The sequence below is a fragment of the Anas acuta genome, chromosome 4 (assembly GCF_963932015.1).
Source record: "Anas acuta chromosome 4, bAnaAcu1.1, whole genome shotgun sequence".
In the NCBI taxonomy this organism is placed as follows: Eukaryota; Metazoa; Chordata; class Aves; order Anseriformes; family Anatidae; genus Anas; species Anas acuta.
The window spans coordinates 44264717-44280587 of NC_088982.1; the positions used below are offsets into that span (position 1 = coordinate 44264717).

At 37.7% G+C, this 15871-nt stretch overlaps 1 protein-coding gene and 1 long non-coding RNA gene across 12 annotated transcripts in view; one reads left to right on the forward strand and one right to left on the reverse strand.

Annotated features, from left to right (window-relative positions):
- The window catches only part of LOC137856068 (uncharacterized), a 216729-nt gene that overhangs the window by 200436 nt on the left and 422 nt on the right, over nucleotides 1-15871 (forward strand). For 4 of the 8 annotated variants that reach the window (XR_011096180.1, XR_011096175.1, XR_011096176.1 and 1 more), the window contains 3 exons: nucleotides 3229-3347; nucleotides 4007-4187; nucleotides 5434-5837. This is a non-coding gene — a long non-coding RNA (uncharacterized lncRNA). Of the gene's footprint in view, nucleotides 1-3228; nucleotides 3348-4006; nucleotides 4188-5433; nucleotides 5838-7482; nucleotides 7533-14709; nucleotides 15030-15871 lie in introns of those variants that run through there. The other 4 variants (XR_011096179.1, XR_011096181.1, XR_011096178.1 and 1 more) reach the window with 4 other exon arrangements.
- FBXW7 (F-box and WD repeat domain containing 7) overlaps nucleotides 916-15871 on the reverse strand; it is a 164454-nt gene continuing 149498 nt past the window's right edge. For all 4 annotated transcript variants that reach the window (XM_068680962.1, XM_068680961.1, XM_068680963.1 and 1 more), the window contains 6 exons: nucleotides 14464-14600; nucleotides 12729-12842; nucleotides 9517-9698; nucleotides 8216-8441; nucleotides 3966-4176; nucleotides 916-2990 (listed from right to left, as the gene is read on the reverse strand). In XM_068680962.1, coding sequence (XP_068537063.1) covers nucleotides 2722-2990; nucleotides 3966-4176; nucleotides 8216-8441; nucleotides 9517-9698; nucleotides 12729-12842; nucleotides 14464-14600 — 1139 coding nt within the window. In that variant the 3' untranslated portion in view covers nucleotides 916-2721. The remainder of the gene's footprint in view (nucleotides 2991-3965; nucleotides 4177-8215; nucleotides 8442-9516; nucleotides 9699-12728; nucleotides 12843-14463; nucleotides 14601-15871) is intronic.

Genomic DNA, 15871 nt, shown 5'->3' on the forward strand with positions numbered 1-15871 from the left:
CTTTTTACAATTTGTTGCTGCTCAGTCATTTTGTATGGCTTTTTAATCTCTAGAGGCCAGATGGAAGTGTGATCCTTCAGCATTACTCGTTTTGCATAATGTGGGAATTGGAACTACATTTGAATAAGCACGTAGTCATTGATGTATAAGTATATAAATATTTGTCTCTTCCATCCATGTAGTTTCTCTTCTAATACTTTCGTTTGGATTTTTTTTTTCTGTTGTTTATTTTAATTACAGTTTTCTATAGGGAAAACTGTCACAAACAAGTAAATTGTGTGCCCTGACGGAAAAGGCACAGACAAAAACAGTAATTTTGGTCAAGGAGATTTAAGAGAGAAACAGACTCTCTCTCAGTTGGTAGGTTTCTAAGGCAGCTGATGGCTTACCTTGGTTTCTGATAGAGCTGCTGTCGGACTGATCTGGAATGTTGTGGGATTCTTTTTTTCTGTAGTCTTTATTTCAACCTGCCCCAGATCCTAACTTTGATTTTAGTTGTATTTATGGATGTACTCTCCGCTGTTAAGACTGCAATCAATTGATTGAAATCCATAAATAATAAACATCAAGTTTCAATTTAAGATGCAGTAACAAGATGCTATTGGGAGAAGTTTTTATGTACTTCAGATGCTTTTTATAGCTGACTCCCTCCAGAGTCAAATCCTGACACGTTCCTAGCGCTAGGAAGCTAATGGCTTTACCGCATGTTTGTTGAAGGCCGTGTGACAAATCCTATACAGCAACTGAAGGAGAGGACGCTTGTGCACCTGTTTGTGGAAGTGTTACATAAAAAGTCCTGAGACATATTTTAGCATCTACCAGTAAGCCGAGCAACTTGACCTGCTTTAGGCTTCATAGGATGTATAGTATTAAATTAACCCCAAGAAATAGAAAGGAAAAAAAAAAAAGACATACTAACATGAAAAAACACATTTTATTGCACTTAAGTTATAAGAAAATAAAATTTCTAAGTGAATCAAACCATAGACACAATCCCTTTAAAGGTTGTTTTCCTCCATCATGTCAGGTTGTTACATAACTAAAATTAACCAACTGGAATCTGATTGTTTTAAATCAGACTATAAATAAAACAAAAACAAAAAAAAAAAAGAGGAGGAAAAAAGATCGCCTAGGATACAGTGTTAAACCACTTTCACAGTTCAGCTTGAGTTGTGGCTCTTGGAGAATGAGGCAAACCATTTGACTCTTTCATTTCTCATTTTGTTTGCATGTGACATCTTTACAAAAACGTAAGTTTTTGCTCTGTCAGTTCCTCCCAGCAATAACTGTAACAGTTGTTTTTTTTTCTCAAATACTGTAAAACACTAAGACTGACCAGCAACTTTATTTCATTTTTGTATTTTATAATATTTTTTAAAAATTTTGTCAGTTTTTTTCTTTTAATGTATGTTCATTCCATTCACCACAGCCCTCACAAAGAAAAATTTCCCCACAGAACAGGCTGCAATAGCTTTGTTCTAAGGAATGTGTTTTAATTTTTGCCCAGAAAAAAGAAAATAAGCTTTGCACACACACTCAATTCTTTATTTGCAGGCAAACTTCACTCTTAATTGTCTGAAACTCTTCCACTCTCAGCCTCTTAGAGGCACAGTTGGCTCAAGTTTCAGTGGCAAAAAGTCTTTTTCTGTAACCAAACTAGAGCAAATTTGGAATTCAGTCTGGGACTAAAACGTCACAGCAGAAAAAAAAATAAAAAAAAATAATTTGCTTTTCTTTCTTTCATTTAGCAGCATAAATAAGTTTGGCCACTGGGAATACAGTACAGGGGTGGGACAACAATCCCGTAATTGAAGACCTACTTCTAGCACCAGCATTGCGAATTAAATCCATCAGAGGACTCTCAAAACCCAGGACAACTTGCCACCTCAGAGCAACTTATGCATTGAAGAGTGTAGATGGAAGCAACAGTAAATAGATTAAACAGAGGCTAATACTGTGATTGACATTGGCAATGGTTGGCAAAAAAAAAAAAAAAAAAAAAAAGGAATAAAAGAAAAAAAGAAAAAGCTCTGATAAAACTGTACAAAACAATTCACAGTAATATTTCAGCTTTTCCACACCAGGAATGGACTCTTTCTGGTTTTGCTTTTGTTTTTGTTGTCATTGCAGATGCTCTCTAGTTTTTGAAAGTCAACCAGTGACTGCTCGTAGAGGTTGGGAGGGACCTCTGGAGGTCGTCTGCTCCAACCCCTGCTCAGAGCGGGGCTAGGGGAGAGCACGTTGCTTGGAGGGGCTGCCCGGACCCAGGGGGCCCAGGGGTGCACGAGCAGGCTTGCATGTGCAGCTTCTTTCGAGATCTTTGTGGTAAAATAACCTGTTAACAAGAACTGTAACATTTTTTTTTTCACCTCCAAATTGCTGAAGGAAGCAGTTGGAGGAAATTAAAGAAATAATTGCACCTGGTTTCATTTCAAAAGTCGTATTTTTGCAAAGCTGCCCCGGTCGAAAGTGTAGCCTTTTTATGTGACGAGACAGCAAATGCCTCACTTGTCAGTTAGAGTTCATCATCTTTGTCTTCTCCTTCGTAGTCTGTAGGTCTTTAGGATCTGTTGCCCCAAGCCAACATCCTGCACCACCAAGGACAAGGGATTTTTTTTTCCTTTTTCTTTTTTTTCTTTTTTCTTTTTTTTTTCTTTTTTTTCAGGGGGAGGGAAAGGAGAACATCGTCTACACGTTTGGACAAATTAATCTTTCTGCCCTTCACTTCATATCCACGTCAAAGTCCAATACCAGCAGCTTTGTTTCCTCAGTCCCATTTCGGCTTCCAACCGCACACACTAGCTTTGTGTTAGAAGCTCTGATCCGCCACACGACGCCTCCACTTCCCCCACTCTCCAATGTAACTAGATTTCGGATAAATTCACCCGTTTTCAAGTCCCAAAGTTTTACAGTCCCATCATCTGAGCTGGTAATTACAAAGTTCTTGTTGAACTGTAAACAGGTCACAGCACTCTGATGCTTGTTGGGACCTAGAGGAGGAAACCAGAACATTTTTGTAATTAGAACTCAAGGACAGCCAGCGCTGCATCTAACATAAATATCCATCGATTTGCATACAGCTGTTTCTATCTATTAGATGCTTTAACTCTGTTTTTCTGCTTAAAAAGGTACAGAAGCCTTGCCCCATGTTTTCAAAAAAGTGAATGCAGGCATAGAAAAATTCCGTGTATTTCCTTCTTTGTTATAATGATCTTGTTTTGTTTACAGCAGGGCAAGTGTATACCTGGGAATTCATGAAAATGAGCGTAACCATCCAGAATGAGGTGGCCACTATGACTGTTTGTCTCCATGTCCCTTTGAAGTGTTATTACGGGATTACTCTACCAGTAAGTATTGATGGATATATAGATAAGACATATGAATTGTTAAAACAGCAGCCTGCTTTCCAGTGAAGCTTAATTTTCTGCTGTAGCTGGCATTGCTGGATATGATATAAGACCTTTTTTAGGGGGGGAACAAAACAATGTGTTCATGTGCACGATGCCCGAGTGGAAACTGAAATCTTTCTTATTACTGAACTAAAGAAAACATCTTCCACTCATTTCTTTTGATTTATTGCAATAGACAGGGTACTTTGCCTCCCGCTCCAATTAATCAGTAGGCTTTGAAACATCTAAGTGACCCCTAAATAAGTACGCTGACTGACTGTTTTGAGATGTCATTTCCTACATACTTCTGTGGCTTATTAGGCTAATACACCCATACCGAATTTCTATCAGTCCAGACCATCTGCCTTTCATAATAGGCAAGTGATTTGGATAGATTAGATTAAATACATTTTGTTCCTCTAAAGATCATACAGCTGTCATCAGAAAAAATGATATTTAAGTTGTAAATGGTCCGTGGTTGTTTCTTTGCATGTCATTTTTAGAAGTTTTGACATAGGATCTGCAGCACAGATTACTGCAGGCAGCTTGATTTACATGAAGGTAGTTTGAGCTCACCTTGCAATGTCTGTAAACATTGTCCTGTTTTAATGTCCCAGATTTTGACTGTAGAATCGGCATTCCCAGACACAAGTATATTGTCCTTGAGTTCCATTCCACTTGTTAAAGACTGGTGGCCCGTCAGCGTGTGAATGCAGTTTCCTGTCTCCACATCCCAGACTCGGATGGAGGTGTCAAGAGATCCACTCACCACATGGATACCATCAAACTACAAGAAAGGTAAATCTGTTATAAGCAATTATATCAGGATCTTACAATGCTCTATATGAAGAAGGCTATTAAGCATTTAATTCACTAAATGCAATGTTAGATACTGCATATGTATATATTTGGAAATGGCATTACAAAATAAAAGTTCAGTCTACATAGAGACTGAAGTGACTGTTCGATATTAGAGCAGGTGACTTGTGGGCAGCGTAATTTCCTGTTGTAGACATGGCCTAGGAGGTACTCAGCTTGAGGAGAACAACACTGAACCATTGGTCTTTCAGATGTAATACAACTCTTCTACACAGAACAGAATCTTGGCTGTGCTGCAGGGTACAACAGTAAAAGGATGCCATTTTCATAGCAAAGAATTAAAAAAGCCAAACCTGCTTTTTAGAAGTCAGGGGGGCTTTAAGCTGGAGAAGGGCAACAACATTAATCCAGAGCAAGCTATACAAAAGCCAAAACATAGGGAAATGGAGGGAATGCGATTGAAAAATGCTGGATGTAACCATTTTATAATCATAATTGTGTGCAGTAAGGAACTCTTCCTAGTCATTGTTGGGAAAAGCATACAGGCTAACACAGATGTCCAAATTCTTAGATTTTCTGGGCGTATATATATATAAAGTAAAAACATGTTAAACATGAACATGTAGAGGAATCAGCTACGAGATTAGATACTTTTGACCAAAAAGATTGGACATGTAGAGAATATAAAGGTGGAAGGTAACTTGAATGATAGCGACAATGACATAAGAGTCCAGGATTCTCAAAAAAGGAAGGAAAAAAGAGCAGAAGAATAAAAACAGTGGGCTTCAAGGAGGAATACTTCAATAAATTGAGACTTCCTTCCCATGTGGTTTTTATATATCTATTCTCTGAGGGGAAGAAGAGTTCAGGAGAGCTGGCACTTTCTTAAAGACACAAACTATCCTTGTGTGAAGGAAAGATAGGAAGTGTAGTAAATTACCAAGACCCACTTGGCTGAAGTACAAGGAATCGTACAAAAAGTAGAAACTAGATCAATAGGTGCGTATAAATGGGACAAAATCAGAAAGGCAGAGCACAAAACAAGATAAAACTAGCAAGAGCTGTTAAGGATGATAAAACACTATTATATAAAAAAATTAAATAAAAAAAAAAAACATGAAGAAGGCCAAAACATAACTAAAAAGCTCATTTATGTGCAGTGGAACCACGACAAGTGGGAAGGAAACACTAAATGAGGCCAGCTATTTAACTTTTTTTGTTTCAGTCCTCAGCCATCTGAGTGTAGGCTAACAGCACTGACACCGGTGACAACTGAATACAAGCTTCTGCTAGAATAGGAAAAAAATGCATAAGGCAAGTTGTTTGAAGACAATTCCAGAGACATCTGCTGCTATCTTTGAGAACTCATGGAAGATAGACAAGACTTCAGATGGCAAATACAAGTTCTCTTTTTATTGAAGGAGATGATGATGGGAGATGGGGAATTCTGGATCAGTCAGCCTAACTTCAATTTCCAGAAGAAACTAACAAATAATCTGTCTGGTTGTAAGCAATGTGGTAAGTAACAACAAATGTCCATTTTGGGAAAACGTGCTTAACCAATATTTCTTCTGTGATGGTAAAAAGCCATGTGAAACGGCAGATGTCTTGGCTGTATTTTCATCAAGATGGAGGCAAATTTGGTGCAGAGATACTTTCAGTTCAGAACTTTGTTTACCATGTTATTAGAGATATCACAAAGATTTCTGGGAGTTCTGGCAATTAGTATTTTCATTAGGACTCGTGCAACATTTAAAATGGTAAAATGAACCCAGAGCAAAGTGTAAAAGCTGAGAGAGAACTGTGAAGATGTGAACTTGGCTTGAACGCATGCAGGTACAACTGCAGCCTGGGAAAATGATGACTTGGCAGGAGCCTTTGCTATAGGTAGGGCAAGGCGACACTGTCTGTCTGTCCGGACTGACTGGTATGCAGTAAAGGAGAACAGAGAACCCAGCTCTCTGACTGCTGCTTTCCATAAAGGTCTCCTAGATCTTAGAACATCTGAAATCACTGCCTGCAAATATGGTTGAGCCTGGCACTTCACTTCAAAAGAACTTAGGGAGTGACTGGCACATGCAGACTGCTTACCAGCATACACTGCAGTTCTGGTAAAGAAAATATATACTACAAACAGACACTCTGGTATCTGAAATAGACATATGCTATAAAAGGCATGTAAAATAACTTTCCAATTCTAGCAAGCATTGTTAAGACTTTGACTGGAATTTTGCATCCTGCTTTGGGCACCCTAGTTCCCAAGCAGGACGTGAACAATTTGAGTTTGGATAAAGGACCAGGAATGGTGAGTAGCCAGCACCCTTCTTGGGTGGAAACACCATGGGATGTTTTTCTTCTAAGCTGAATTTACTCAAAGACCCTGAGAATCTGTAGATTATTTCAAAGGCAGCTAAGAAAGAGACGACTAAGAAAACACAGTATGGTCTGTAATCTTAAGTTGCTGCATAAGGATCTCTGGCAAATGGTAGGGGGTCCACAGAAGGGGAAATACTGAACTGTAAGAGAATCCACTGTGAAGCAGGGATGGGGAAGGCAGGCTGGTTATCAGCGTAATATGCTATTTATGGGAGCTGTGTTGTTTTGGGCTATCTCAGCAGGAGCTCACTATGCAATTTTAACAAATCTTCCTCTCCTAAAACTGTAAGCACCTGTAGCATTCTGCCCCCTAGAAAATTATTTTTATAATACCAAGTTCCATTTACAGGGTATAAATACTATCAGTGAGAGTAACATTACCCAACTATTTGATCCATTATTAGTACAGTATCAGAGCAAGACATTAATATTCATCAGCCAGAACAAGAGCCACTAGTGAACATAAGGCAGAATAACATACACTATTCCTCAATTGCACCAGGTGAAATAAAACTGTAATATTTTTAAGAGAGAGGTGATACAGCATTTTTAACTTGTTTGCTGCTCGATACAAGAATACTCCTCAGCATATAAATGTAAGGGAAGGGCTGGAGATATCTGATAAATTTTACTGCGTATTTTTCAGAAGAAAATCAATTAGGCATCTTGTTCACATTTAATCTATTATGGTGAGAAAAACCTTATGATTAAAGAATTTAGGAAAAAAGTTCTCTAGCACAGAGCTTCACTTTCTGTGCCATAATCCAGACTAGTTACATACTGAATGCTTCCTGGTTGTAAACTGTAATTGTTAATTTCTTTTTCAAGTTCTGACAGACTGTGGTGAGAACAGGCACAAGCATGAAATTAATTTTTTTCTCCTTTATGTGCCTGGAAGTGATGCTTTGACTTTATGAATGAACAAGATGATCTCTTGGATTAGTAAAGGTAAGAAGAGTCGATGCATGTCTTTGCCAGCATAGGTCTGGTGAAAAGTCAGGTAACAGGTAAGCAATAAAACCATGCCACAGAGTAATACCAATATTAACCTGCATCTACAGTAACATGTCTCTGCTGACGAAGCCTCACAACTGTAAGCCTCGACTCTGAGAAAAGGAAGCACAAGACTGGAGATTTATGTCAGGGCATTCAAATTTTAGGTTTAGCCTTGCTGTGAATTACAGCTTGGAACTAGAAGATGTGACTACAAAATAAGGATAAACAGATTTGTATAATTCAGAACAATAATCCAATGAGGTATCTGGCACAATTTCAAAAACTCTATTATCTGATTTATTTAAATAGTAACATTAGAGCTTCTTTTAGGGAAACTGATAACAAAGCTTCAAAATACATGGCGGGAAAAAAAATGCAAAACCACTTAACTTGCTGGGACAGAGATCTGGGCTTTGTTGTGTTGGGTGCTTTAAAAATGCTCCTCTAAAAAAACCTCACTGTCTAAATTAAGACAACTTATAATTATTAAAAATTGGAGAGGAGACTATCACAGATGATCCTATATTCCTGTGGCCTGTACAATTCTGGAGTAGATACTCACAATTTAATAAACAAGGTGAAATACACTGACTTTAAATGCTAATTAACTAAAGCAGCAGATGCAAATCACTTACCTGTAATGAATAGACTCTGTTAGTATGCCCTTGCAGCGTGTGCAGACAGGTCTCTGTCTCTGGATCCCACACTTTGACCATAAAATCATATGCACCACTTACAACCCTTCTGCCATCATATTGAACGCACCGAACTGCAGCTACGTGGCCCATCAGAACATGTAAACACTGGCCCGTCTCTATGTCCCAAACTCTCAGTGTAGCGTCTCGAGAACCACTCACCACTCTGCAGGAACAAGAAAACCCCTCGTATACTTAGTATTGGAAATAAAAGTATTAGAACAATTAGATTGGGCTACAGATCAGTTATAAGTTATAATCTGGGACACTAGGTAGCATTTGTCCACTGGCTACCAAGACCGGGTTTGGTATGACGTTTCATTAGGGTTGCAAATGACTTGAGTGTTTTTCTTCATTGCTGTACTCACTTCTCCAGGACACATTTGATATAATTAGCAATCAGTATTTAAAAAGCACTTAATTCCTGAACAGCAAAATAATGCCATGGGAAACTGTGGACTATTATGTCCACCCATGAAAGCTTATGAATATGTCAAGTTCAAGTTAGTGCTTTGAGCATCACGTTTTAATGACTGAGTTAACTAATTGTAACAAGGAAACAAAGAAGATCTTTAGAAGTTATACTTTACTAAAAGAACAGTTATTCTGCTTGATTTTTTTTCAGTTTATACTTTTAAGAGCATTTTCAGGCAAGAACAGAAATGAAAAGGAATTAATATTAAAGGAACAGGTAAAGGAAAACTTCATCATTCTTCAAAAAAATAAGAAATACAACCAGTGGGCACTCTGTCAACTACTCCATGCCATAGCCAAGTAAGGGAGCTCTGCCAATGTTCCTTGACTCAAGACACGACATACTATTGCAGAAATTATGATGCAATCAGTTAAAATCTTAATAAAATACTGCACTAACAATACTTAAAAAGTCATTCTGCAAAATGAGTAAAAGTTTGTAACCTTTACAAAAAGCTAAGAAGAAATTGTTCACAGTGTGGGAGACTGGATCACAGCATAACAGAATTAGTTTCGAAATCAGGTAAAATGTGACTTTATAAAGTCCATGACACTTCATTTTCTGTTCTTTAATTAGCACTCTTATGCTCTTGCTTCTATTAATCATCTCCTCCCTTGTGTTGATTTATGTAGTTTAGTTTGGATGCTTTGCCCGTTTTGTGTTTCACTCAGTGTTTGATTAGGCACCCAAATTTAACAAGCATTTTCTGTAAACACGGCATAAATTACAAGCCAAACCGTGGCTGTCACTTTGGGCAAAGACTTACCTTTTCTCGTGGAGATGCATGCAGCGCACCGTGGAGGTGTGGCCGTACAAGGTGTGTATGCATTCTCCAGTCTCAGCGTTCCAGACTTTCAAAGTTCGGTCTGTGGATCCACTGATGATGATGTTGTCCCTCATCTGTGATGACCAGACTCCGCCTGTGTGTCCAACTAGCGTTCTCAAACACTGAAAATAAACGTGGGGCTCAGTTACTGTTTAGGCAGAGTTGAAGGGAAATTTAAGAAAAGTAATCAAGGAGGTAACAGTAGTCTCTCATAGCAAAAGCCAGAAGACTCCTGGAGACTTCTCTGTGCTTGAACTAAAAATTCTATCTGTTAGAAAAGGCTCATGAAATTTCTCTCTCTCTTGTTGGTACTCTGACTGTAACGAACATTCCCCATAATCTTGCTTTTGATAAAGTAAACTGTCTTTCCAAATTTCTCAATACAGACCCTAAGTCTTTTTCTCAGTATTTTTCTGAGTCACTGAAGGTCTTCCAGGATGTTTCTGAAGCATATGTGTTAGAACTGGAGAGAGCATTCACTTAGTAGTTCTACCACCAACCTATAAGCCATATACTCCTATTTTATTTTTCTGTTTGTTTTTCCAGAAACATCACAGTCTGTAAGCAGCAGCTACAGCATCAATACAGTAAAACCGCGTTTCAAACCTTTCTCAGACTTCACTGTTGCCCAGGAGAGAATCCCCCATTACACACGCACAGCCTCCCTTCTTTGATCCTAGCTGTATGACATGATTTTTCACCATGTAGAAACAGCGTTTGCTCACACCTACTTGTATAAAACCTCACCCGCTCTGGAGCAGTGGCTTGTCTCTGCCTCTCGTTCTGTATTCCTGTAAGTAATGGCTGTATACGGCTTTCTCATTGAGCAGCAGTGAAGTGCTAACTAGTACAGACTAGAACACATCCTTGCAAGACCCTTCTAGAAAGATACTCCATAAAGATTCTGCATTTACATTAACAACGTGATCTCTCTAATTACCCACGTTCTAACCCATTTAAATATGTGCCATGTTGATTTTCGCATTGCTCTATTTTCTTCTGCTGTGTCATGGGATGCAGTCTTGCACTGCACACGGCCATCTACCTCAGCGCTATTATTTTTATCAGTCAGACCCATATCTGCAGGAGAAAAGAGGTCAAGACTGTTTGATGATCTCTTTTTCTGTAATCTAATGCTAAGTGGCATTAATTTCCATGGCCTTCCTCTGTTAGTTGACTCCTCTTCACGTAGTCCAATATTTTTTATCTGAGATAATGTATCCTAAATAAACAGTCTTTAGTTTACTCCATTTAAATAATGACACATTTTAGCTTTCTTCTCCTTTTGAAGAACCACAAGTAACTTCAGAAACAGATTGGAAAATACAGGCTATCTGGATCAGCTGTAATAAAGAAAGCCCTAACTTTGGTAGCTGTTGTTTAACATCCTTTCAGGTTTCTGCTGAAATAAAGTGTTCTATCATCACTGCACGTTCTGTTTCCATCATATGACTTTTCTCCAAAAATAAATACTTTTTCTGCATCAGTGACCAATAGTACACTAATTTCTGTTGGTAATATCCTGTTCCTTCTAACGAACATACTTGAAAATCCCTTGCTTTTCTGCTGTACATAAGATTTCTGGTTCTTTAAAATCTTTTACCAGTATTCTACAATTCCTGGCTTCTAGCTTAATTCACTGCTAACAAATCCATCGTTTTCAGTTCATAGCTTCTCTTCACTTTTACAGCTCCAAAACATTTTTTTTAATTTCAACTGATTTGTTCATATTTTAAGAAATCATCCTTCTAAAGCAATAAGAACACAGAATCCTTATTTTGGGCTTTACATCTGTCAAGGGGATTATTTAGTCATGTTCATTTGCACAAACCAACCTTCAGGGTTCCTGTTATTAATTCTTCAGTATCAGTAAGCATAAGGGCTAATACAGCAGTCTCCCATCTTTCACATACAATACTTAGCTCTCTCTTTAAGGTTGGAGGTAAATAGTCACACTAGGATTTGTAATTACTTTCAAAAAAATTACTGAACATGAATTGATAAGTCCTGCTAGTATGATCAACTTTATATATTTAAAAGAACATTTTGCTTTTGAGAGGGTGGTATACAGAAAGCAAATATTTTTCACTTGAGCTTAGCCTGCCCTTTTCAATTAAAAAATGAAAAATTTAATATGGGTTCCATCATTAGACAGATTGTTGTAGGGAAGTCAGTAGAGGCAGGGTGAAGCTTTGCATTGCTTTTAATTTTATTCTTCCCCACAGTAGTATTTACAATCCTGTTGAGGAATTTCTAGGCATGCAAAGACAAATGCTTTACACATTCAGCTTAAACATTAAAAGTGGATACCCTTTACATCTTAAACATGTTATCCTCAAAAGCTGTCCTGGTGTTCAAGTAACTGTATCATTAAAACAAAACAAAGGATACACGAGACTAGTTTCGAAGGAAAATCTACTATTTCCCTGAGGTCATTTCTGTATCCATATAGAGCACGGACAGTCACCTTAAAACAAAAGCTGTGTGCTGAGTAGCCGTGATGTTCTAACATGAGTGAAATGTTCAGTACTGTCTTTTTGATTGCACATATTGTTTTGCTTCCCTAAGCCAAAATTAAATTATTGAAGCTTATTAAATTCCTGCCTGAGCTGGATCTAATTTAATAGGAAATATTTAAACCTAAAGCAAGTTACATTTTTTTTCTGGCTCAGCAATATAGTGGCTTAGAACGAAAAACAAACTGTATTTGAAAACAGAGCCAGTAAAATCAACACACCATTTCAATAACTTAGAAACAACAGAAAGAATGATAGAAGACAAGTGAGATCTAGAGGGGTAAAAGCAGGCTAAATTAAGCTTTAAGGGAGATAAAGCAACATATCTGTCCAAATTCTTTAGAATCCATGTCACAAATGACTCCACAAGAATAGAAGAATTGCCAAGAGAACAAGGATATATGCCAACGGTAACACGAGCAGCATTGTAATTTCACATCAAGGTGACTTTTTTGAACTAGACTAGATTCTGTGTAGGGAAAGATGACCCAAATGTTTACCAGTATTTTTTCTGAATCTTGTGCCAGACAAACCAAAGACCATGCTGTGTGTGGCCTGATAAAACTGTGGTAGCTGATGAAACTATGGCTCCTACTAGCTCATTTCCTAAGCAATTCAGCAACATACTCAACTTACCTTGCCGGTAACTGCTGACCACACTTTTAATGTGTTGTCATCAGAGCCGCTCACTATTCGGTTACCGCAGAACTGAAGGCATGTGATGACGTGATCATCATGACCTTTGAGCACCTGACAATAAAGAACATGAAAATGTACACTCACGATTTAACTCAGGAGATCAGAGATAAGCAGGGGAAACAAAGTGCTATTCTGATTCATAAATTATAAAATGGTAGAGTAACTTCAAAAATAATATGGCCCCTTAATCCTGTGTGTCAAGTCTAATTTACTGCCAGCTGAGACCAAAGAAGGTATTTTCCTTCTTCCATGGAGTAATACTGCATTGCTTGTCAAGCATACCACAGTTATTTTAAACCTCCTACAAGTACCAGGGTAAATCGGTAATAAAAGTAGGATAAATTAGTAGCTGGACATTGCTTAATTCCTCTGCAGTTACTCCATCACATGTTCATAATCATTATTTTTCAATTTTTTTCCCCTCAGACTTTTACATTTTAAGAGTCATTTCAATCTTGAACAAAAAGCAGGGCACTGTATTATTTGCTGCATATTTGTATTTCTATGGTCAAGGCCAACCATGTCTATTGGCCCCTTACCATTGTAATCTGTTAAATGCCAGGCAGCACCAAAGTCAAAAACTATAAATAGTAAATTAAATGAAACACAAGAAAAAGAGAACATTTAAAGTGCTGGAAATGTGGATTGGAATCTAACTCCACAGATGTAGGATTTTCAATACTTGATTTGGGAAAAACTCCGGTGTATTTTACTGCAATACAGTAAAAGAATAGGTATCAGAACACACAGAAATGCTTTTATTCAAGATATCTGAGCACTCTTCAAGATGTTCATCGAAATGAAATGGGCATTTGGCTAATGCCTGAGGCTGTAATTTTAATAATAATTCCAAGATAACTTGATGTGGCGTATCAAGGCAAGAAATACAGAGCCGTTGCCAGAGATGTACATAAGTCACGGCCAAATAAACAGCAGGATATATCCATAGGGTTTTCACAGGAATTTTTTTGTTCTTACTGTTTCATTGTACAGGAATCAAGAAAACAGGGAATTTGTCTAAAAGGATATATCTTCATGTTTTTTACTGCTAGTTCAATATGAGTTTGATTAGACAGTTGCTAATTTATTTTTAAAAATGTTGTAGGTATTGCTTCGTATCTTTGTATTGGAAAGGACTTAATGAGAATATGAAATCAATATTGCTAAATATGTTAATATTTTAAAAAACAAAATCTTAATATGAAACAGAGTTACTGCCTTGTGTTGCTCAATTTATAAGAATATCTATTAAACTAAGCATGAAATGGTCATAGAATGGTTGTGGAATGTTTTTGTGTAGGTACGTGGCCCAGCTCTACAAATATGCATGTTTGTATGTTTAATTTTAAATAAAAGTACTCCCAATCAAGTCTCTGAGATTATCTCCCTCACAAGACTGGCATAGGCATTCACCAAATTCTGCAGATTTTTTTAAAACAGCAGTTCAACAATTTTGTTATATGAAGCATTGCATTTTGATTTCCTAACGTGGTGCTCAGAAATTAATGTAAAAACATGGTAAGCTAAAATACAAATCATTTCCTTTTTGTAAAACACACTGCTTTTTGTGCATGGCTAGTCTGGCTTGTCTGTAGCAAAAAGAAAAAAAAATAAATAACTGGTGCTGACCTTGCTTTGTTCATGGCACCATGTCCATAGCTCAGAAACTTACCTTAGGCGATTTAAGTTCTCCTCGCCGCCAGTTGGTATCAATCCTGTGTTGTCTAATATACGCGCTTTTCCACGGACTATGTATAAAGCCTGGTTTTATTACTTTCCTCCTTTTGATATGTAATGGTTCATCAATCCCTAAAATGGGTTAAAATAAAAAATTAAAAAACAGAAGGGGTGGGGGGGGAAGAGGGAGTGATGAGTCCAATCCCAATAAAACAACTTCTCTCCCTCCCAAACCTTACAGTGAACTCTGAAATTAAATACTGCATCGACATAACAACCTCCTGCCAGAGGGTTCTGCTCATCTTCTCCATGCCAGGATTTGCATTTTGTCAGTGACACCACCCTGCTCTTGATACTACATCTTTCCTGGTCTTCCCAGCACAATCATTACGGTAATCATGTGGCTGAAAATGCTCTTGTTCATCACTCCTTCCTAGCAATCTACTGCCTTGGTTTTGGATCCCTTTTTCTGAGGAAATGTAGCAGAATATTGCCTTTTTCAAATAAGTATCAACCAGCAAACACCACAACCGCTCATACTCTCATTTCAAAGCCATTCAAAAAGCAATTCTTTCTTTGTGTGCACCTCCTCTCTGGTCATGCATCTTTGTTACCTTTGAGTTCACTGTGATTCTTGATATTAGTGGGCTCTTTATTTATTTTATTTTCTTTCAAAAAGCTACGCCCTTGCCTGGCTTCAATTTATGTGCAGTTGTGCCCTGGCTGAATTGGTACTTAAGAGGTAGTGCTTTGTTTCATCCTTGCTACTATAGGTTGTTGGTTTTTGTGTGTGTGTGTTGTTTTTTTTCCCCCAATTCTCTTTCTCACCCATCCATCTCTTCTACACAGCATCTCTCTCCACTGCATCTCATTACTAGCCTGAGTCTTGTCTGTTGCCACTACGTGATTTCATTCTGCTTTTAGCCCTTTTTCTAGTGTTTCTATCTGCAAGACTTGAATTAACTGTGCCTTCATATTACTGAGCACCTCACTACGTCTAAACAGGCTAAAATACTGTTTTGGTAGTGCTCTCATTCCTAGACATATTCTTACTTATTTGTACATAATTTTACGTATTATTTATTTTTTACTTCTCAGGCTCACAAACGCAGACTCATGCCTCTCAACGTTTTCCTTTTTCTCATTCTGTCCTCTTAATACATTTTTCACTGAAATTGGTAAGAGGAGAATCTTAAGATTTACGAGGTTAGACACCTGATTTCCATTGCAAAAGAACAACTCATTAATTTAGGGAGCCTTTAAAAATACCCAGGTACATTTATTCTGTCATCGTTTTTAAAGCCCTTGCATAGACCTTTCACAAGTTCTTCTCTCAGGCAGACTGGACGGTACCTGTGTTTGCCCATGTCCAGTAAGGACACTGCTCTGAGGTCAAAGGCACG